The following is a 24,584-nucleotide window of genomic DNA, read 5'->3' as shown; positions in this document are numbered from 1 at the left end:
CAGAACATTTAACTTGATTACCCTACAGTATGTGTTCACTCTGGGCATGGGGATGCATTTCCACTGAATGGGTTTTCTGATGGCGGTTTTCCCACATTGGATTCCATAATTGACAAAGAGCTACTGCACTGTGTCAAGTGCACAATTATAATTGAATTAATGATATGGGCAAGTGTGAGACACACAAAATTAACATTTGAAGAGGCCTGGTTTAATTTTGTCTTTTACATATTTGTGTCTCCAATTATACTTTAATGAAAGAGAATATACTCGCTTAATGGATTTCTTTCAACAAGCTTAGCTGAGCTCATCATTAGCTGCACTTGTTGTTGGCACCCTTGCGATGTTTTCTCTAATGTATTTTTATTTCTTTCTACTAGGGGATGGTTTAGACAACAGTGTAGCTTCACCTGGTACAGGTGACGATGATGATCCGGATAAGGACAAAAAACGCCAGAAGAAAAGAGGCATTTTCCCCAAAGTAGCAACAAATATCATGAGAGCATGGCTCTTCCAGCATCTCACAGTAAGTCAAGATGAAAGAGAAAAAAAAAATAGTTTTTGTTGTTTTGCTAGCAAGTTATACGGTCTCACTAAGGTGCCTATTTTCTTATTCTTGAAATCTGATGACTAATAGAGTAGTTAAGTTTTTTTTTTAATCAACTATTACCATCCAAAGAGCACCCTCTAGAAAGTAGCAGGTTTTTTGTTTTAAGAAGCTGGGAATGGACTTTATTTAAAATGATCTAAGACCCTAAACAGCATATATAAGTAAATTTGTTATTTATGCTAAAAGTATGAGAGCAACTTCAGATAATGCAACAGCAACCAAGGGAAATGGCTGTAAGGAGCTCACAAATCCATAAACATTGCTGATTACACTGTTAACGAAAGCCGTCTCCTCTAGGAGGCAAAAACAAAACAAAACAAAAAAAAGCACCTTGCCACATGCACGTCCAATCTCACAGTATCAGGTGCAGCTTTAATTGCTGAAGCAGTTTACAAATATGTCATGTATTTATATGACAAATTCAGAAGGGTTATAGGTGCTGTAATGCCTTTGTTTGCAAGGTGGACATTAAAGATTCTTTTTTTAGCTGCTCAAGTCCATTATCTTAAAAGCTAACCATGTTCACTTCTGGAAACGGTTTTACTATGTGCGACATTTTAAAAGTAACAATTTATCTTTATCTTCCTGTTTGCAATCCTTGTACGTGTGGATACATACTGTTGACTCTAAGACTCTTATGACAAAAAAAATACAATATATTTTTACAGAGAAACTAGGCATGCTTATATTTTACTGTTCATTCGGAAATTCTGGGAAACCAGTAAAAATTTCAGAGGATGCTTCTTGCTATAATATTGTTTTCAGGCCATTCTATTTAGGCTAATACTTAAAAATAGAGTAGCACATTGAAAGCTGAAGGTCTTCTTTGATTATCCAACTTGTGTGTTGCCATGCTGAATGACATTAGTTACAGTGTCATGGGTCCAGGACAAGGTTCCACTTTTATTTATGGTGGTGGCTGCTGATCTGCTCTTCTTGCAGAGCTACAAAGGGCAAGGGGTGGAGCGGCGGTGGGGAGGGAAAAGTGATAGATTCACATTCCTAAATCGGCCATTTTGATGTAAGGACATTAGTAGCAAACTAAGGTGTATCGATCTGGCCTGTGGTGTCAGGATTAGCTGGGAGAACCAGTGAGGCAGCCGTGGTAGTGGTTATTCTTGCCTTGCAGCTATGGCCATTTCAAAGGTCAGGGCCCTGTACTGACTCGGCTCAGAGGAATTAGACAGAACATGCGGTCTCTGGGCTGATTACTTAACCAAAGACAAAATAATGAGTCCTAAGCAAATACTGACTAATTGAAAGGGCTGTAAATCCATTACATATTGGTCAGGGATAATCAGGAGTATTTAATCACTTTTATCTATTCAGGAGCACTGAAGCTGCAACAGCAAAGCCCTGAACCTTGCCATGTGGTTATTATTCTCATCATTATCAAAATTACTTCACAGCTGTTCTTTGCTACATCACCTCAGCTGGAGATTTACTAACCTGTAAAATGTTTTTAATTTGGAAGTCGAGTGAGTGTGAGGGGAGGGGTTTCTCATTTTTAAATGAAGGTTTGTTTGGTTAGAGTAGCAACTAAGAAAGGCAGTGTAGCTGCGGATGACAGGCCAACTGCCTTCTCCTGACCAGCTCACCTGTTTGGTTCCCTCCCTCTGTCCTCCTCCATGCTTGGTGTTTCTTGGTCGAAAATAAACACTTCAACAGCTGCTTTCCAAGCAAACAGCTACGTGTGTTTTCAACCTCTCTGTCATCAAAACCAATGTCAGAGAACTGTAGAACCTTAGAGAATGCAGCTGCTCTGTTTATAGATGAGGAAACAGAGACCCAGAAAGGGAAGTTACTAGCTGAAGGTCAAGCTGAGACAAGGGCCCGAGCCTCCCAAGTCCCCAACTCTGTGATTTTTCCACATTACAATGACTTTGCCAAAATGACGATCACCTTTAACAGTCGCATAGAAATCTCACAGTCTCCACCATCAATACGCTCAGAGTCACAAGGGAGTAATACGGAGAAGCCAAATGCTGTTTTCTTTTCTTGTTTTGAAAGCTCCGTATTACCAAATATAGAAAGCCTTACCACCTGTATCTTGTGAGTTGAATCTCACATGGGAGTGTCAGGAGCCCTTGATACCTTATCTCCCACCTCCCTGCCCAGGGTGGTACCCAGCATGCACCATGGCCACAGACTGAGAGTTGTGGGTGGCTGGTGATTTCTGGGCACTTGTTGTACCTCTGCTGTGCTACGAACTAACAGTAAGAGCTTGTACTCACCTCAAGAATGCTTTCATCTAGTTGAATGTATGCAAGGCTTTGTGCAGAATTCTCTGTCCAACTCAAATCTTTAATGACTGCCTGTCCTTCAGGTTGGGAGAGAGGACTCAAATAGCCTAAGCTGGGGGAGTTGGGAAGTCTGCATTCATGCTCTGTGATCCTCTGTACTGGCTGAACCCCAGTTAAGTCCGTTAAGTTCCCTGGACCTTCTGTTTCCCCGTTTTACAAATGAGAGGGACACGTTGCAGGATGGATAAGCTCCTTTCCCATGCTCCTCGGTTTTGGTTCTGCTCAAGGACATTTAGTCAGAGCAATGCCCGGTCCCAGCCTCATGGGTCATTCTTTCCTCTCTTTCCCCCTTTCTCTTTGCTTTTGCTTTTCACTAAGTGCTTTATTTCTCTCCTGACCTTCTTCACAACATGCCCCTTTCATTACTTTCTCCCACAGGCTTTGTCTCCCATCTTTCTCTCTGTGCCACTCCCCTGCCTTTTCTGCACCTCCCTTGTAGCTTTAGGAAATCCTCCTCTGCTTGCTCTTTGAAAATGTTTTCCTTCTTCATCCACACTTCACCCCACTGCAGAGAAGAGGTTCAGTAACTTAAATGAGGATGGTCCCGTAAAACTTTTACTTTCCAACCTTTAATGAGCTGAAAGATTTACTCAGCTGTAATTCTGAGCTCAGAAACCAAGAATAGAGACCCCTAACTAGCGACATGTTAATTTAGATTTCTTTTCTTACATGCACTAACAGGCATGAGGAAGTCCTTGGAACTAGAGATGCCCCACTATATTTTTCTGTCATTTAATTAATTTCGACTTTCAAAGTGAAATGTTGGCTCTAGCTCACTGAAAGTAGATGCAGTCTAAATTATTATTTCATGTAAATTTCTTTACAAGTGCGTGATTCAATATGCATTTCTCCATTATTAGTCTCTTTAACATTATTTCAAACTGGTTTGTTCCCTTTTGTGCAGTGTGACCTGTTCTTGTATTACAATAATCCCTGATGTACCCTTTTTTCTTTCTTTTTGAAAAAAGAAGCTAATTGAATTATCTCATTATTTTAATTTGTTAAGCAAGTGTATTTTGCATCTCAGGATGTGTTCTTAAAGAAGGGGGCTGCCAAGGCTTTGCCCCCTGAATGGGCCATTGGCCCATTTTGACATTCATGCATTCATTAACTAGGAGAACATAAAAGAACTCTGGTTGTATTTTTTTTTTCCAAACACCCAACCAGCGTGGAGCAACTTTTTCCAATAAGCCACAGGGGTCTCTCTACATATGTTCTCAACTGCAAGCTATTGTCACCTATTCTGAATACCTCAAAAGGCCCAGAGGTGGAAAAAAACCTACCTCAACAAAGGCCAACTGTAGCAATTGTTAAGTCTTAGTCTCAATATGACAAAAATCATTCACCCTCAGTTTTCTTGGAAGAACAAGTTCCACTCCAAATGTAACAGTTAAAACAATCTCTCAAATTCCTTTGCACCACCAACTTCAGGGGGAAAGGTAACAAACTTGCACTAATTGATTATGCTGAGGAAAATATTTAAACAAAGTCCAAAGTGGCATTTAAAAAATCAAGTGATTTGATAAACAGTTTCCATAGTCAGAATTCAGCATTCTGAATTTGCTTAATCTGGGGCTAAATATTAATAATTAGCCTCAAATTTTTAGTTTTGAACTACCCTATTTTCAAAATGCCCCTTAGAAATATCCCCTCTAAAAAAATTCACAATAATTTTAACAAAATAAATCTATCTATATATTTTTAGAAATTCAACTAGCAAAAACTTTGTGTATACCATTACCCTCTTCTGTTGGTTGATGGCTCTGCCTAACTTCTCAAGCTAAGAAATCCAGTGAAGATTGAAGAAAGAATCTCTTGGAAATGTGTGTGCCTTTGCTGGAAAGTACCCAATGGCAAAACAAACAAACAAACAGACAAAAAGTTAGGGAAATCCTAGAGAAGTACATTCCTTTTGCTAGCACATGGAGACTATGATATCATAAAAGTAAGCCTGCCATTACAACTGTTTTTATTTGACTTCAAAGATAAAGAAAGAAACAGCAAGCAATAATACCCAGGCTGACGGTTTATTCATAACCATGAAAAAACTCCTCCACGCCAAGAAGCCCTTAGTGTGCTCAATTAGGCCCTCGGGCACCTCCACTTGCCACCTTCAAGAGCTCCTCCAGTTGTGCTGCAAATAATATATTTGATCATGGACTAGAAACAGGAAGTGCTCATACACAAAGACACTACTTGCTCATACCAGTTTCTGGCTGAAGGTCTTCTTATTTGAAAACATAGGGATAAAGCTCACACTTAGGAGATGTGGGACTTCTTTCAAAGATGTGTGTTACGGAATCAGAAGCAAATTTTACTTTTAAAAGTGATATAAGCCAAGGGGGGAGGATCGCTTGGGGCTAGGAGTTTGACACCAGCCTGGGCAACATAATGAGATCCCATCTCTACAAAAGAATAAAAATTTACCCGGGTGTGGTGCACACACGCCTGTGGTCCCCGCTACTCAGTAGGCCAAGGTGGGAAGATCATTTGCGCCCAGGAGTTTGAGGCTGCAGTGAGCTAGGATGGAATCACTGTTCTCCAGCCTAAGCAATGGAATGAAACCCAGCCACACACACACACACACACACACACAGGGTGATATAATATTATATATGCTGCCGCCTTGAAACTACAGATTCTAAAACCTCTGCCTTTAGTTCATGGCAAAATGCTTTGTTCCCTCTTCATATCTCTGGGGGTTGGGGAGAGGGGTGAAGCCCACCTCTCAGGTGTTTACTCATTTTACTACTTGCCTATTAGAATCTGTCTTATGGGATTTTGTAAAGGCCTGGGTTTGGTAATAAAAATGTGCTATAAAGGATATCATCCTACAGAGACAGTGCACCCAAGTTATAAGTATATTCAGTTCCATGTTATGTTAGAGAAACCTGTCTCTCCACCAAGTTCATCAAGACCATATGACCGTAAACTTAGTCATCTTAAATTTGTTATTGTACACACACACACACACACACACACACACACACACACACATATGCAAGGGAGGAGAGAGGGAGGGAAGGAGAAAGAAACAGAAACAGACAGACTTAGACTATTTTGCCCTTTGACTGGTTCTCTTTATCTTGTGCAGATCCAGATGACTTCTTTCTTAAATGAGGCAGTCCAATGTCGAGGTTAAGAGCACAGGGCCTGGAATCTGCAACACAGTAGATTTTTGATCTTGAGCCATTACCCTCTCTGAGCCTCATTTTTCATATCTGTAGAAGAAGAATAATTCTAGTTCCACCTGGTAAGGTTATTTTAAGGATTAAGTGAAATAATGTAAAGTACTCAGCCTTGTGCCTGATTCTTATAATAAGTACATATATAAAGTAACTATAATTATTATTTTAATCCAGTTAAATGGCTAGCAGAAGGCTTTGACCAATGGACCTGGTCATCCAAAGTTACCACATTTGTTCCTGGGATTGTAGAGATGGAGAGACCGGGTTTTGCCAGACAAATCCCAAATATGGCCGGTGCAGCGGCTTATGCCTTTAACCCCAACACTTTGGGAGGCCGAGGGGGGAGGAATGCCTGAAGCTCAGGAGTTTGAGACCAGCCTGGGCAACATAGCAAGACCCCATCTCTATAATTTTTTTTTAATTGACTGGGCATGGTGGTGCATGCCTGTGGTCCTGGCTGCTTGGCAGTATGAGTTGATAGGATCACTTGAGCCCAGGAGTTAAAGGCTGCATGGAGCCATGATCACGGCACTGCACTCCAGGCTGGGTGACAAAGTGAGACCCTGTCTCAAAGAAAAAATAATAATAATAGTAATATCCAGGCTGGGGGTGATGGCTCACGCCTGTAATCCTAGCACTTTGGGAGGCCAAGAGGGGTGGATTGCTTGAGGCTAGGAGTTCAAGACCAGCCTGGGCAACATGGTGAAACCTCATCTCTACTAAAAATACAAAAATTAGCCAGGTGTGTTGGCACACATCTATAGTCCCAGCTACTGGGGAGGCTGAGGCACAAGAATTGCTTGAGCCCGGGAGGTAGAGGTTGCAGTGAGTGGAGACTGTGCCACTGCACTCCAGCCTGAAAAAAAGAAAAAAAAAATGGAAATACCCCTCAGTAGGAGAGAACATGGTCTACATTCTGCCTTCCGAAATCCATATTAACATTTGGTGGCTGCTTGTTGAAGCTAGGTGATAGCATTAGAGAGTCCTGGTGTCATGAAAGCCAGAGCATCCCAGTGAGACTTCAGGGATGGGGTGGAAGGTGGAGAAGAAATGGGCTATGGAGTAGTTCAGAATGTCTCCAATGGAGCTACTTTTGGGAGAGAATGTTCTCTTTCACCATTTGTCTTCCAGGATATGAACAGAATATAGAGTTGCTATCTTCCTTAGAGTGTGAAAGTCTAGGCTGTCTGCAAGATAGCATGTTATGGTTTTTATTATTTTTTATTGATTGACTCATTGATTGTAGAGATGGCATCTCACTATGTTGCCCAGGCTGGTCTCGAACTCGTGGCCTCAACTGATCTTCCCACCTCAGCCTCCCAAAGTGCTGGGATTATAGGTGTGAGCCACAGCACTTGGCCATGATAATGGTTTTTAAAAAAGGGATCACCAGCTGTGAACTTAGAAGCATTAGGTGTGAACTCTGTGATATTATTCAACCTCTCTGAACATATTTCTTACCATCAAAATGAAAGTTATCTGCTCTATTTAGCTGATTGGGTTGCTGTGTGGTTCAAATGATGTAGTCAATTTGTAAACTGTAATGTGCTGCACAGATGTTAGGTCTTCTGGTCTTCTGGTTGTGTGCTTGGCTTTCCAGCTGCTTGCAGCCGCTCAGAGCTTATGTAATCACCAAGGGTTAGAGACATAGTGCTACCCACCTCTTTCATCCTCCACCCCCAATTTCTCCACTTGTCCATTTCCACAAATGTATCCCTGGAGACACTGTGATAATTTCTATCATTAGACATCTTTTAAGGATCTTGAATGGTTAATTGAATCAGTATTTCATGGACATTAGTTATTTCTGCTTGGAACTAGGCCCTTCGTGATTCTGAGACTGGTCTACGTAATGCAAATAGCTATGAGCCAAATTAATACCAAATAGGAAATGTTGACCTTGGTTATACAGTAAGAGATGGTCTTTCTCATATTCAGAGCTGCAAATGTTCACATGCATACAAGTGAGGCTCCTAAGAAATACTTATGTGGAAATGCACATGCACAACACACAGCTGAAAGCACCAGCAGAGAGAGCTTCCCACAAACATGCAGCATAGCGGGGCCGCCCCTAGCCTTAGCCTTTGCATTGTTTTCCTGCTTGCCAGGAGAAAACATCTGTGAATTATTTGAATGGAATCTTATACTAGAGATCGTCTGAACTGGTGTCATCTCTGTTTAATTTCAGGAAATGATGTCACAATGCATTAAATAACAATGCTGGGTGATTTATTTTCCCGTGGACATGCTGTCCTAAGCATTCCTCTTCTTTTGCAATGTTTCCAATTAACTGTAAGCTTGAGTGTTCTTCCTATTTCATAATGATTTTGAGGGGTGGGGATGGGAGATAGGGGTGGGCAGAAGGGTAATTTCAGAGGTTGCTGAGGTTCACAGCTAATGGCACATCCATCATGTCCTTATTGGGATGGGAGGGTGCTGAGTGTTGGGGCTGTGATCACCAGTGGCAACCTGCAACAGTATTGGTTAGTTTTAAAGAATGTCTAAAAATGAAAGCTTGAGTGTTCTGATGCTAGCTGTCCAAAGAGCCACCAGATAATTTTAATAGTGACCTGCATACTGTAGCTTCTGCCTTTATCAAAGTTTCTCTTCACTCCCTTCTTCAGTAAAGAATAGAGGACATAAGTCAATTCTGTGTGCCATCTGTTGTCGTTTTTACAATTTCTCAAATTAAAGAGACAGGCCAAAAATTTAATGTCGTGTTGGATCCTAGAAGCTCCTCTAGAAGAGAGAAAATTGCAACTGAATTTACTTTGTCTCTCTTGAGGGGGAAAAATTGCATATTGCTATGTCATAACCTTTTACTTGTAGTCCCAATTTGGTGTTTTGAATTGGATTATGAGGGCTTCTGCATGGAAAGACTGATGTGTTTGGGATTCAGCAGCCTTTGTTCACATGGTTCTGAGTGACATTGTGGTAAAGTCGCCAGTACAGTGGTGGTGCAATGGCTTTTCATGGGGGTAATGAAATGCATAGTCCCTCAATGCAAAAACATTTTAAGACATGTCAAGACATTTCAAAGTACATCAGACAATCCTGTCTAAAAAGAGGTTCACCTCAGATAGACTGAGAAACTTACCTCCCAGATTATGAGCTACTAACTGGCAGATACATTTTACAAATAGGTAATTGATAGGCAGAACACAGAGTTTTTAGGGCAACCAAACTACTCTGGATGATACTATAATGGTGGATACGTGTCATTATACATTGGTCCAAACCCATAGAATGTACAACACCAAGAGTGAACCCTAATGGAAATTATGGACTCTGGGTGATTATGATGTGTCAATGTAGGTTCATCAGTTGTGACAAACGTGCTACTATGGTAGGGGGTGTTGATAATGGGGAGGCTATACATGTATGGGGCCAGAGATTTATGGGAAATCTCTGTACCTTCCTTTCAGTTTTGCTGTGAACCTAAAACTGCATGTGTGGGGCCAGGGATTTATGGGAAATCTCTGTACCTTCCTCTCAGTTTTGCTGTGAACCTAAAACTGATCTAAAAAAATAAAATCTCTTAAAAAAAAAAAGGAATTGAATGAAAAGATTGAAGAATGAAAGGCTTATTAAATTACCATCAAAAAGAAACCAAAATAATGATTAGCTCAAAGTTTAGCACCCAATTTCATAAAATATCACTCGAAGTATAATTGTTTAAAAATATGTTAAAGAATTCAAGGAAATGGGGAATTGAGGACCCTTGAATAAAGGAACATAGAAGGCATGTGCATATTGAATATTCAGCTATTTAGAAACTCCAAGAATAGAGTGCCATTAAATGCTATTTAGTGAAATCCCTGAATATTCATTCAGATCATAGGGAAAATTTCCATTTCTTCGTTCCACATGACCACAGTTTGCAAGTATATTCCATGGAGAAGTGGAGTGATTGGGAATTACAGGGTAAGTTGACTGGGTTATCAGAATACTGACTGTCCCTCAGCTTTGCTGCAGGATAGGGTCATAAAGTGACCCTAACGTTCAAGACTAATTTCGATTTTAGAGAGTGTTACTGCACAGATTTCAGAGGACTCCTGGAAATGTCCTGCCTTCTCCATGCTGTAGTCTGTTTTTGCAATTTGGAACAGATTATGAAGTGTAAAGATGATATCCAGCCCCATTTCTCCTGTTAAGAAATAGTGACTTAGGTAGGAAGCATTAGGTTGGTTGAATGGAATTTGCCTTATTACATTTAGGTGCTGTGTGCCACTTTCTAAATTGATTGGCAGCAGTTGTTTACAGTATGCAGAATAATCACTGGCACCCTTTAAAGGTGTATTATCCTCTTAAAACATAATAGTAATGCCATTTTCATGCTTTTACATTTGCTATTCATATTCTGAACTGCCAAGTCCCAAATCTGCCAGAACTAATTTAAGTTGTTTTTATCTAATAGTGGATAAGTTGTCAAGTCACAATATAATGGCAGATAATTTTTCTTAAACTATAGTTTTACTTCTTGGTTATAATAGATAACATGAATATTTGTTGAATCTGACTTGATTGTCCACACACGAAAAAATTACAACTCAAGAGATATTGTCGTGGGATTCTGCGATGACAAGAAATGAAGAGAATATTATTATCTAGTTATTCTGAGCATTATGGAAAATTAACACGGGCCACTAATTGGTTTCCTCCCAGCCACCACTCTCCCCCCGCCAAATTTGCTGATATCTGATTTGCCTGACATAGCCAGATAATGAAGATCTCCTCTTGTTAATCCCAGCATCAAATCTCATTGCTGCTGTTAATTTAAACACCTCTGTTATCACATTATAATATAACTGTCTAGATTTTATTTGACTTCTTGCTTCATTCTCCTGCAATCACAAATATTCCAGAATTAATTTTGTCTTGGAAATATTTGGCAATTCTATAATAATTTAGAAAAGTATATTCCCATGACTCAGGCCACACTACAATTGGAAAATGGCTTTTTTTCTTACGCAGAATACATGGTGTGATCCCATCATACGCTGACAAAAAACAACCCAAGTGTACTGGGGTGGTGCTACACTAGTCTTTTAAAAAGAAAAAGGCTTTTTATCATTAGAAAAGGTGAATGCTAGATTATTCCCTGTAGATTTGGTGACACATTGGGAATCTCTTTAAAAGCAACCTTATTTTTTTCCCCATGGTGAAAAGTTATAGGTTCTATTTCAGTGTTTCAAGATACCTGCAGGCAGCTCATGAGTTGCTATACTTGTTTTAAACCCTTCCTCACAGTGATTTTTTTTTTAAAGTAGTAAGAGAACATGGGAACATGGGGTCATTATTACTCAATTATAGGCTCAGTTTTTCTGTTAGTTTCTGGGAAGCCATAAATTTAGAACTGTGTAGCAAAATCTCACGGATTACCTGATGGCACTTTGATAAAAACCCCTCTTAGAGCTTAGTCCTGAAGGTTTTATGTTTTCTAGTAAAACACTTAAGTGTAATTAAATATGATCATGTGAAAAGGCATTAGTTTTTAATATGACCTTTGTTGTCAGTCTGGAAATCCTCTAAAATTTTTAATTTTTTTTTTTTTTTGCAGAGCAAGTTTGACAGAATAATGATTTCATGCTCTTTGGTCCTTATGTACTTGTACCCTTTTGTCCATGGCTATTCCAAATACCCCCATGCTTATTTAAAATGTATATATAATCAGTTACATAAAAAGAGGTATGCTTAAATTCTCATGACTCTATGGTTAGACCTCTGTGGTTGGAGCAGACAATAGAAATGTCTGTATTTCATTTTAAAAAAAATGTGACTTTCCTACCTTTAGATAGTGAGGACAATCTGTTAACTCTTTGTGTTGATAAAAGCAAACATTTCAGGGCACGGTGAAAGAAATCTCTACCATGTATAAGGTTATATATATACCAGAAGCAGTGGAGTTAGGACCAAATTAAGACTTGACCAGTGTCCTAGTCTTAGCACAGCTTTTTGCTCCCTGGATTATTTTGGGCAAGTCATTTAATTTATCTGAGTGTTCATTTTCTTACCTCATTGTTTTGTGGGTTAGCTAAGATTAGATATAGCCTTCTGAAAAGGACAAAATACTATGCAAGTGTAAACTGGTGTCTATTAATGTTTTCATATAGTCCATTGAAATAGTTTGCTCTGTCATAGCTCCATGAAACCTGAACTTGGATGTGGGTGACACACTCTTCAAAAACAAGTATTGCACTTGTCTCTTTTGCCCTACGTCTGGAATGGGGATCAAATCCTACACATAGCACATGTGCAAGAGAAAGGCAAAAGACCTGACAGACCATTCATATGTGGCAGCATGAGTCAAAGTAACTTTTGGAATTTGTACACTCAAACTTAAGAGAAAGAACTGGAAGATTGCAAACTAACTTCACAATAAACGTATTGTCACTTGTGTTATTACAGCTTTGGAACAAGCTGGTTGGGGGTTTGGGCATCTTTGTTCTTTCTTCCTAAACTCTTCATCCTGAGAATTAACTGGTCCGTCAGCATGCCATTTTTCATCTTGGTCAAGCTGGTGGGGAAGAATGGTTTTACATCTCAAAATGGCGATCTCATGGGCCCATTCCAAGGAAGGCAAAGTCCGGTACTAGACAGAATTGTCTCATTGCAGCAAGAGATAAGTGGAATTTTTTTTTCCCCTGAAGACAGTTTCAATCTGGATGCTTAATCAGGCTTTCTTTGATTCTACATACAGAGATTTCAAATGTTACAGCTCAGTTAGACTAAAGCGCAGAATCTGAATGGGAGAAGAGTGAGGAAAGCTTCTAAAGGTATATAGAGGCCTTAGGTTTAGACACACCAGCCAGATATCCAGGTGGATGAACTTCTGTGGAAGCTGGAAATGGTGGCACTACAGTTTGAGAGTTGGAGCTAATCCTTGTAAGGTAATACTTGAAACCATGGCACTGAATAAAGGTTAAAATAAGAGACAGTGCAGAGACAGAAGGGGGTTTGAGTCTCTTTGAAGACTATATGTGAAGAGGTGAAGAAAGAAAGTAGTGAGCAGAGATAAAGACATCAGACCAGTAGGAGCATAATCAGATCATGTGAAGAGGGAAGGCGTTTCAAAGTAGAGGAAGTGGATTCTGTAGAAAGATCAAGGACAGGACAGGAGCAGTGGCTCACACCTGTAATCCCAGCACTTTGGGAGGCCGAGGCGGGTGGATCACTTGAGATCAGGAGTTTGAGACCAACGTGGCCGACATGGTGAAACCCCATCTCTACTAAAAATACAAAGATTAGCCGGGTGCCTGTAATCCCAGCTAATCGGGAGGCTGAGGCTGGAGAATTGCTTGAACACTGGGGATAGGAGGTTGCAGTGAGCTGAGTGACACTGCACTCCAGCCTGGGCGACAAAACAAAACTCCATCAAAAAAAAAAAAAAAAAAAAAGAGAGAGAGAAAAGGAGGCCAGTGAAGATGGGGGCCAAAGCACACCTGGGAAGGTACAGAGAAACACACATTTTGTAAAGATAGCAAGAAAGCTGAGGGAGGTCAGGAAAAAGCTTCTCTTCACTTATGACTAGGAACTGTGGTGAGGGTGATGGAGAGTGAATTAGGAAGGCACGGAAGTGCAGTCTTGGAGCTAAAAGGGCCAGGCTGGATGGAATCTCTCCACATCATCTCATCCTTTCTCAGGCAGTCTCAGCACCAAAGAGCAAGAGGGACTAAAGCAGACAACAGGAAAAACCTAAGGGTGAGATCAACAAGGGGAGGAGAGGGAAGATGTTAGAGCAGTTTTTGAAATGACAGACCAGTAAGTAAAAATTCCAATGAGATAGTCTTTCCTGGGACAGAAAAATAATCCTACAGTTCATGTGAATAATAAAACAACTAAGAAAAGTCAAGATATTTTTGGAAAAGAAAAATGAGGGCGCTTGTGCACTGAGAATTACTAAAACGTATCATAAAGCTACATGACGTGGCACTGGCTAACACAATAGGCACAATGATCATTTGAACAAAATAAGAATTCACAAATCAACCCAAATATAGAAAGAAATTTACTAATTTTAAAGTCACCACTTCAAGTCAGTTGAGAAAAAAATCATCAGTAGTTTTCATCAAAATATACATTTAAGAGTTTTTTGAAGTAGACGTGACTATTTCTCTTTCCTTCGTTTAATGAAATGTTTTGAGAGTAAAAGCAAAGGAATTATAAAGAAAAATTGTGATAGATTAAATTACATACATATGAAAATTAAGAGCTTTTGAATGCCAAGAAAACACCATATACAAAATATAGAAAAACACTAAACTAGCAAAAATATGTAACATTCTATAACAGGCAAAGGATTAGTATCCCTAATAAATAAAGCATTGTACAAATCTGTAAGAAAAAAAATGAAGCAGGCTGGGCACGGTGGACCATGCCTGTAATCCCAGCACTTTGGGAGGCCGAGGACGGTGTATCACGAGGTCAGGAGTTCAAGACCAGCCTGGCCAAGATGGTGAAACCCCGTCTCTGCTAAAAATACAAAAATTAGCCGAGTGTGCTGGCAGGCGCCTGTAGTCCCAGCTACTCAGGAGGCTGAGGCAGGAGAATTGCTTGAACCTGGGAGACAGAGGTTGCAGTGAGCTGAGCTTGCGCCACTGTACTCCAACCTGGGCAACAGAGCAAGACTCCATCTCAAAAAAAAAAAAAAAAAGAAAAAGAAAAAACAATGAAGTGAATAAAAAGTCAAAAGATGAATAGGTCCATTCACAAAAGCAGAAATACAAATGACTAGTAAGCATTTAAAAAATGTTCAGCATTGGCCTGGTGTGGTGGCTCATGCCTGTAATCCCAGCACTTTGGGAGACAGAGGTGGGAGGATCTCTTGAGTTCAGGATTTCAAGACCAGCCTGGGGAACATAGTGACACTCCATCTCTACAAAAAAATAAAAATAAATTAAATAAATTACCTGGGTGTGCTGGTGTGCACCTTTAGTTCCAGCTACTTGTGAGGCCAAGGTTGGGACCAAATAAATTTAAAAATCAACAACAAGAGATTTTTATTTGGTAGAAACCGAGAATAAAAAATTATAATGTCTGGCACTGTCCAGGGTAGAAGGAAATATCTAACTTAATAATGACTATAAAAATTGACATGGTCTTTCTGGAATATAAACTAGTAATATGTGTTAAAAAAAAGAAAACAACTAAAAATGCTCTCATCCTTTGATCTAGTAATTCCATTTCTAGGAGTTTGTCATGAAGAAATAATTCTAAAAGTACACAAAAATTATGCAAAATTATGTATAAAGATATTTATTATAATAAAAAATTGAAAGTCACCTATATTCTCAAATGTAGGAGATGTGGAATGTTATGGAGCGTTATGGACTGCTATGTAACCATTAAAAATTATATTCCAAAAATATTTTGAGATAAGGGGAAATCTGTGTTTTGCTAGGCAAAGTAAAACGGGTAAGGCAGTATTTATGATATAATTTTAATTTTATTAGAGAAAATATATACGGACATATGCACAGAACATATGAATGATTATCCTTGGGTAGGGAGATCTAGGTGACATTTTTACTTTTTATATTAGAAATTTTCTATGTAATGTGTATTGCACTGATAATACAGAATAATAAATTTTATTTTAATAAAGAACCATGTTGGCTAAGGGGGAGAAATAAAGTGTGGTAACACTCTAGGAACACTGGAAACCCACTGAGGGGTTGCAAGCCCAGGTGCAGAATAAGAGAGAGAAACAGAGAAGCAGAGAAAGAGCATTTTTAGGTTTGTGATCTTGGAGGTGCAACATCTCTGTTTGATGAATTTTCTGCTGATAAAGTAGAGATGGATAACATTGGAAATGAGAGAGGCAAGATATTAGACAGGACTTTGTCATACATATTGGAGTTTTCAAAAGCAGGGGCAAGCCATGGGATGGAGAAAAACTTTCTAGCATGTACATAAGTCATAGGGGAAAGAGGGAGTGGCTTAAAAGTCAACATTCTTCTCTTAACAGCTGTGGAGAGGAAAGAAAGCAAATGCTGTGAACTTCATGAGAAAAGTGGCTGGAAAGTCTTAGGTAGGGGCTGGGAGCAGGGAATAAGGGAAGAAAGGGAAGTGAGAACAGTCTAGTCTCTTGTCCTTAATTCCAGAGGTACTGGTAAGGAGGAGAAATGAATAATTTTAGTAGAAGAGTATATTAGTTACATAGGGCTGCCGTAACAAAATACCATAGCCTGGGTGGCTTAAACAACAGACATTTATTTTCTCAGAGTTCTGGAGGCTGGAAAGTCCAAGAGCCAGGTGCAGCAGGGTTATTGTTGGGTGAGGGCTCTCTCCTGGTTTGCAGACAGCCACCTTCTCCCTGTCCCTGCATAACATTTCCTCTGACTTCATTTAACCTTAATTACCTCCTAAAAGCCCTATCTCCAAATAGTTATCATATGGGGCCTGGGGTTTCAACACACAAAATTTGGGAGGACTTAATTCAGTTCAGAGCAGAGTTTTTAGGTTAACAATATGTTAGGGCAAACATAAGTTTAAAAAAAAAATCAAGGATATGGAATTATGTGTTTGGAAAAGATCAGAGGTTTATGGTTTTTTTTTCTCCCCATAACACAGCCAGTGAGGATGAGGGCAACGAGGCAAGTTAATTTAGGTTGTGGTGGGATTAAAAAAAAAAAAGAAAAAAAAGACCAGAATGCCAAGAGTAATGCCATTAGGATTACAGGTCTTTGCTAGACCCAGGCAGTAATAAAGCTCTCTAAAATACTATCTTATCTTGGAGTAGAGAACCTGAGATAAAGATCCCTCAAATGTTTCCTCAAAGCACCTGGATGGAGGCAGGAAAGAGGAGCGAAGAAGGCATGGGGAGGACTATTCGGTTGGCTAAAATAAGCCACAAATTGAGTTGTTATTTTGATTATGTGTAAGGTTTGTTTGATCTAGCTGCTTTTCCTTAGAGTTCAGTTTTACATATGCTTCGGCGCCCAACCAGCTTGTGTATTTTCAGGATTTTTTCCTCTCTTTCTTTTCCTTCTTCGGTTGGTTTTTAGATCAGGGAGGGGAAGGACTGAGGGAAGCGAGGTCAGCAGACGAGACTCATTTCCCGGTTTGTCAGACTGTGCTCTTGACCCCTCCTCAGGACCTGTGATTAATACACGCTTTGTAGAGGAGACTTGGCAAACCCCGCTCTCCACAGGACCCGATTCATAATTCACAGCAAGCAGGAGGAGCAGGGTCTTTGTGGTGGCTTGTTGGCTCTTTGCTGCACAAAAAGCAATGCCTTCTGACCTTCGCTGTTATCTAATCAGGAAGTAGACAGTCCTGGCGTGTAGCTGAGTCCTCATAGGGCTCTCTACAACTGTAAATTATGTTGGAGCTCCCCGGATCTGGGGCATGCCACACTTTATATTACTATTGTGTATCTTAAAATAAACAGCATCGCAAGCTGTTTATTTTGGTGTTACTATGTATGCAATTTTAAAACAGTGGTTACTTAAACAAATGTCTCTGTTCCCACAGCACTTGAAAGCCAGTGTTTGCTCCTGTGGTTTTGGATTTTGTCACTTCTGTTTGGATTATATTTGAAATCCACACTGTGAGCAGTTGGAATGAACCTGGCAGCACCTACGACCAGGGCCTGCTGTTGGGCCCTGCGCTTCACCATGTGCAGCTCTCTTCCTCCCCACACTATGCTCTCCCTACCCTGTACGGGCCATATGCATGTGCACAAACCAGATATTTTGCTTTCTCTTTGGGGCTCTAAATTTATCCCCATGAGTGATCTAGAGAGTCATTTACTTTAAGTTCCTGAATGCTTTGCAATTTAATTGAAGAAGTGGTGTCGTCATGATTCTATAAGCAAAATACTACTCCCAAATACTCATTTAAATTGTCATCTGTGCACTACAGATACAATGCATATTCCATTGACATAGCTTGGTGAAGATGAATGAGAAGGCACGGGGGTGGTAGACAAAAAGAATGTAAAAATATCAAAGTTTTGACAGTGACTTGCCCCGTGACCTTCAGTCCTTATGCCTCTACTACACAAGGGGTGAAACAGAAAGGTAGAAATTCTTAGTAGCTCATGCAGTACTTGTGCTCAGATCGACTTTGGTTTGATTCACAGGAGGCTACTTACTAGTGCTGTTTATTTGGATGAGTTATTTAACATCTTCAACTCTTCATCTGTAAAATGGGTAAGATTGTCAGGGTGGGGCGGTACTGAAAAAAATAGAATATGTAAAACAGTCTATCTCTCTTGAACAAGATTGGTACTCAATAATTACTTTTTCTCTTCTCATTCCAGCCCTCACCCCGTGACATAAATTATAGCTGTGGGTGGTCTGGGAATAGTCCCCTTGGCTTGAAGCTGGAGTTAATGTAGCATGGGACCATCAGTGACCGACCTGGCCTGCTGGGTGATGTTTGGGACTGTCATTACCCAGAGTATGTTTAACCATTAGCGATGGGGCCACAGCACTCCAGACTTCTCCATTCCCTGGCCTGTTTTTAAGGAGAGAAGCAGAGGCTAATTGAAAGTTTTGTATTATGTGTGCCTTACCCCCTGCCATTAGTGGAGATATCAAATTATAATCATCTTTCCATCTTGATGTCATGAGTTTCTTCTGTTGTACTGGTACATTATAAGGGAATTTTTTCTTTTATTTGCTCGTTTATGAATGAATGGGTAGAAATCTACTTGGATTCTTAGGTATTTCAAGAAGTCTAAATTCCAGTGGTGAAATTCATTGCCTTTAATACTCAGACTCCAAATCAGCTTACACAATAATAATTTTTGTTCTCATAACTCAGTTATGTAAATGAAATAATTTATTTTGCATGTATAGATACTATTTACATTTTCCACAAAAACCAACACTACTTTAAAAATTTTATATTATAAGCCTGATAGATTGAAGTTGCATAATATAATAAATCTAAAACATTAATGAGATGATGTGGGTCTTACTGGCTAGATTGCCACATTTCTCCTTCTTCTGAAGCACATGCACAAGGTCCTATGCTGTGAAGAAGTGAAGACACATTCGTTGGATCATTTAGATGCCGGCAAGTTCCGGTAATTGTTTCTCATTGCTCTCTATGATTCCATGAAGATTAACAAGTAAAATATTTTGAGCATGTGGATTTTTTATTCCAAATGTAAAGAAAATATTCAGTGATCATAGAGTGACTGAAAGCTTGGATGGAGCTTCAATATCTCTTATTAGCTGAGCTGCCTTGTGCAAGTTATTTAACTTGTTAACAGTCTCCATTTCTTATCTTTGTAAAATAGGGATAATGATAATACTTCCTCCTAGGGTTGTTAGGATGGACAAAGGAGATAATGATGGGCCAGGCATTTACCACATTGCCTGCATTAAATACTGGGGGAGGTTGGCTCTTAATCACTATGTTAGCCCTTTAAGGGGACAAATACTTTTAAATTTCCCTAATAATTTGGAAGGTAAAATAAATTCAAAATTTTTGGTGTCATTGGTTCACCTCTGTCCTAAACACCACAGAATCCCATTTTTCTTGACGGAACACAAAAGAGGGGTGTGAGATAGGAATAAATGAAGGAATAAAAAGAGGACTTGTACTGTTGCTAGGTGATCTCCACTTTCACTCAGAGTGAGAGTGCATCCTGTCCTCCTTCCCTTCTGTGGTTGGTCTATCTCTTAGTTAGCGGTATTTTTCTTTTTTTAGTCGGCTTATTACCTTTCTAATAATGAGATATAATCAGGCACTTTTTTGTGTGTGAGTCTGGTTCTTGCTCTGTTGCCCAGGCTGGAGTGCAGTGGCACCATCATAGCTCACTGCACTTCTGGGCTCAAGCGATCTTTGCACCTCAGCCTTCCAAGTAGCTGGGACTACAGGCGTGCCCCACCATACCCAGTTCACTTCTAAATGTTTTACTCTTAGTAGAGATAGGGTCTTGCTGTGTTGGCCAGGCTGGTCTCGAATCCCTGGGCTCAAGCGGATCCTCTGACTTCAGCCTCCCAAAGTGCAGGGATTACAGAGATGAGCCACCAACCCCACCCACACTCTGTATAGACGATTGTTCTTTCTCCACAATTATAGCAATTTTGCCTCCTTTACCATGTTCTCTTTGACTTTCTGGTTTGACCGAATTTTCATTCTTCCTCATTTTTTTTAACCTCCTATGTGTCACACGTATTTGATGTTCAAACAATTTTATTGTTTTCTGTCCGTTTGCGTCATCAGAAACAGGTCAAAATCCTTATTACAAAGAGAGTGGAGTGGAATGTACTTTTTTGCCCCAATAAAATTAGATGGCATAGTGACAAGTGTGTGTTTGTTAAAAAGCAGTTAGCACAAATTAGAAATACTTCACAGCAGATGTGTTTTGTGAAAGGATATGCTAAAAAATTAAACAGAGAATACTTTCCGGTTATAATTTTAGAAAAATATTGTGCAATGAAGCAAATTTACAATTCACTTAAATCAACCTTTTTATAGAGTGTGTGCCTTCACGATAAAATTTTGACAATTCTGCAATTTGTTTCAGTGTTTCATTGAGGGGGTGGAAATCCATCTGCTAGTTATTTTGGGGGACACCATTGCATCAATAAAATGATTCCTAAGCTGTACACAGACTTCATTTTAAATTAATGTGTAGCTGTTTTATAATGTGTAGCTGTTTTAAGTATAAGTGACTTAGTTAAAGGCAAAAGTTCCTATTATATGCATAATAGTAGGAATTTCTTTTTTCTTTCTGTCAAACACAATCCCAGGGTACTCTACTCTCTAAGAACATCTTGGGCCCTGGGTTCTGGCAGACGTTTCTTATTCTTACTTCACTGATCCCTTTTCGAGCTGCTGGAGGGACGTTTTTTTTAAGTTGCTACCGTTGATACAGTTGCTATTAATCACCGTCTGCCATGTTGTGACGCAGGTTTAATAACATCCCATTGAGTGGCTCTCGCAAACTGGAGGCTTACCAACAGCACTGGCCTTTGATATTCGACTCACACCAGGAAAAAGAAAATGTACAGTTAAAAAAAAAAAACCTGCAAATAGAAAAAAGAACAAAAACTGGAGAAAACAGAGTGAAATCAAAAACAGATAGCTTTCTGCGTGCAGCTTAGTTTGCCATGGGAGCAGTGAAGCTATAAATCTCAGCCGTGTTGTTTGAAAACTGAACATGAGGCTGCTAAATTTATCATTCATTCTTTGTTGTTTCAGGGAGGGGAAGAGCTAGCTGACTTGGCTAACTTTGGATTCTGCCCCCTCCCATCCAGTAACGTTTCATTTTTCTCCAAATAAAATCAAAATTTGTTTTTTCCTGGATCAAAGAATACTGGGTGATTTTTACCAATGGTTGGGGAAAGAAGGGGGAAAGGAGGACTGGCTTTGAGTCATCCATGTGCTGTGGGAGTGTGTGATTTCTTCCACTTCATAAATGTGGGGACAGGATGGTTTTCTTTCATTATAGAAAGAAAGGATATACACATCTCCTACTATATACTTTAAAAATCCATATGTAGAATGTAAAAGCATGGAGAAAGTTCACCACCACAAGTATATCTAGAGCCTCGTGAAGCTGCAAAATTCCCTCCTTTTGTTTGCACTGGTGCTCTATGTTGCACTGCACGGGGGGAAAAAAAGGTAGAAAGCAAGCCTGCTACAGATGTGACTAACTATGAATATTCATGAGTGCCATTGCTCCTCCTTTCCTAGAGCATCCAGGCCTTTCTGATCTTCCTCTTGCACAGCTCCCAGATGCTCCCCCTGCCACCCACCCCACACTTCCCCCACCTCAAATCTGCCCTCCCTGACCAACCCTGGAACAAGACTGCAGTTTATTTCGATAACATCCTGGCATGATACAGTGATCAGTGGCCTTAGAAGTGTATGTGTTTGTGTGTGTGTGTGTGTGTGTGTGCATGTGAATATACTCCTGCACCAAAACAAAGGGGGAAAAGAAAAAAAATGTAATTATCTACAGTTTTATGAATTCAGCTCCCCTTAATGTTCATTATTTAAACCAGCAGCAATTACAAGTTCAAAGGGGTTTAGAGGGCCAGCAACCCGCATAATCACTGCCAAATTAAGCGGGACTCATTCGTCACAGGAGAGTACACCCTGAGCAGTGAATCATGCATGCCGTGACAGGCTCTGATTTACATAAAGCAGAAATCTGTGCCCTCTGGGGCTGCACGTTACTTCATCTCAGTAGCCCTGTGATACGTGAATTTTCTTTTGGTGTTAGGAAGCTGATACTACCTCCGACATAGCATAGCGTTCTGCTAAATATTGACAATAGCTTTTCACTTTACTGTATACTTGAGCTCAAGTCACATGTTGGGCCACAATGTCAGTGCAATTCTGATTCTGGGAAAGAAAAGAATTTGTTTCCCCTAAAGTTTCTGAATTAAGTACTTTTATGATGAAAAAGAATGAGAGTTGTGGTGGTACAGTTGTGTTTCCTTTTATCCCAATCTGTTATCCCATAGTTAAAAATCTATGATGCTGGTAAGGAGCAAAAAAAAAAAAACCCTTAGACCTATGACCTAAGTGCCTGAAGGGAGTGATCCGTTGAGGAATGCCCCCTAAGGCCCTTTCCTGTTTGGCATTTAGAGAACTTTTGAGTGTTACCAAGTGACAGTTGGAGATGATAATTGAAGTAACCTGTGCTCTGAAGCTGGACTTTGTGTGACCAAACTTGAGAGGACTTCTGATTGGATGGTCCAGGAAACCTGCTTGAGTGCCGTCATCAGCCATTGAAATCTCTTGGGTCTAAACAATAAAAATTCCAGAATTAAGTTCAAATCAAAATGCATTTGGTTTAGGATGATTGTGTTAGACACCAAAACAACGTATGTAGATTTTTATCCCCCATTCTTAGATGTTCTCTCTTGTCTCTTTAGGCAAACCTTGGCACTGTTTTATCGGTTGTTTTATCTCTTTTGGGAAGAGCTCATTTTTCCATTTGTGGCTCAATCATCTTGATGTTATGATGTCATTTCCCCACACAGTCATTCTCTTTTCTCAGATATAGTACTGCATCCACACTTAGGATTGGAAGCATTTGGGCTTTGAGAATTAGTTTGGCAATTTGGGAGATAATCTACCCTTATTTTTGTGCTTGCTTTGAAGTGCAGATAAAGGTCTTGTGGTTTTGTGTCTTGTAACTGGGTCTACACTTCACATATATCAAAGCAGTGGGTTTAAGAAGTTCTTTGCAATAGATCACAGTAGTTTGTGAAGCAATGCAACGAAATGGACCCAAAGCACCCTTAAACAGGCTTCCTGGTGTTCTGCTGTTTGTAACATTCTACCACCACCACTCAAAGCCTCCAAGAATTTCATCTTGCCATTAAGTCTCTAGATACTTGTTTCCCTGGGTTCTTGCCCGTATCTTCCTCTCTGAGATTCTTCACTAAGTGGAGATTTTGTATACTCAAGTGTGAAGTTACAGGAATGTTGTCTCTACTGTCACAAGTATACTGTAAGGCGGCCTGTTTATACTGGAAAGAGGAGTAAGCCAGGAATATCAGTCCCAGGTTAGTCCAGTTAAGAAACCAGATTAAATGGGAAAGTCGTTTCACCTTTCTGGGCTTCAGTTTCCTCAATTGTAAAATGGGGATAGTCATTTCTATTTTGCTTAATCCAGAAGTTGTTATAAGGAGTGGTAGTTGTTAATTTTATTTCATTGCCAAAGCTCTGAATTCATTGAGCTGTTTGAGTTCCTCCTAAGATATTTTTTTTTGTTTGTTTTTGAGATAGGGTTTTGCTCTTGTTGCCCAGGCTGGAGTGCAAAGGCGTGACCTCGGCTGACTGCAATCTCTGCCTCCTGGGTTCAAGGAATTCTCCTGCCTCAGTCTCCGGAGTAGCTGAGATTACAGGTACCCACCACCACGCCCAGCTAATTTTTTGTATGTTTAGTAGAGACGGGGTTTCACCATGTTGGTCAGGCTAGTCTTGAACTCCTGACTTCAGGTGATCCACCCGCCTCGGCCTCCTAAAGTGCTGGGATTACAGGTGTGAGCCACGGCGCCTGGCCTTAAAATCATCTTTATTCCTCTCCTCTCTTCTGCTCTTCTGTGTTCCTCAGAAGTAAGTTCCTTTCTCTCTCATTTCTTCAGGCCTTATTCTCACATTCAGGCTGAGCTTTGCTGTAAGGTGCCATCTGGCACTCTCAGTGGAAGGATTCTCCTGGACTCCATGAAATCTTCCAAGCCAGTTTCCTTTCTCTCATCACTACCTCTAGTGTCCTAGGGAAGAAGAATCAACATTTTGACTTACGTTCTTGTGTGGTCCCCTCCTCCAGAACACATCCTTCTTTTTTTCTGTTTAAATAATTTCATGCCTTTTAAAACCCAAATACTGTCGAGCTTTTAGGGTCACTGAGATTGAAATATGCATTTACAGGAGGTAAAGATTGGTAGACAAATTTATACACTGTAATATATACCCAAAGTGCCAAAAAAAGCCACATTGAAAAAATATTATTCTAACCTTTCATATGTACACCTGAAAAATATAGTCAATGACCTGCAA

The 24,584-nt window shown here is 39.9% G+C and overlaps 1 protein-coding gene across 1 annotated transcript in view; it reads left to right on the top strand.

The window, feature by feature from the left end:
• The window catches only part of MEIS2 (Meis homeobox 2), a gene marked incomplete at its 5' end in the record, with an annotated part of 207,097 nt that overhangs the window by 62,176 nt on the left and 120,337 nt on the right, over window positions 1–24,584 (top strand). Inside the window, 1 exon segment of the mRNA NM_001133677.1 lies at window positions 381–526. Within this exon segment, the coding sequence (NP_001127149.1) occupies window positions 381–526 (146 nt within the window).

Source organism: Pongo abelii, chromosome 16 (genome assembly GCF_028885655.2).
Source record: "Pongo abelii isolate AG06213 chromosome 16, NHGRI_mPonAbe1-v2.0_pri, whole genome shotgun sequence".
Classification (NCBI taxonomy): Eukaryota; Metazoa; Chordata; class Mammalia; order Primates; family Hominidae; genus Pongo; species Pongo abelii.
Note: the sequence above shows the minus strand (reverse complement) of the source record. Positions and strands in the feature narration are given on the sequence as shown.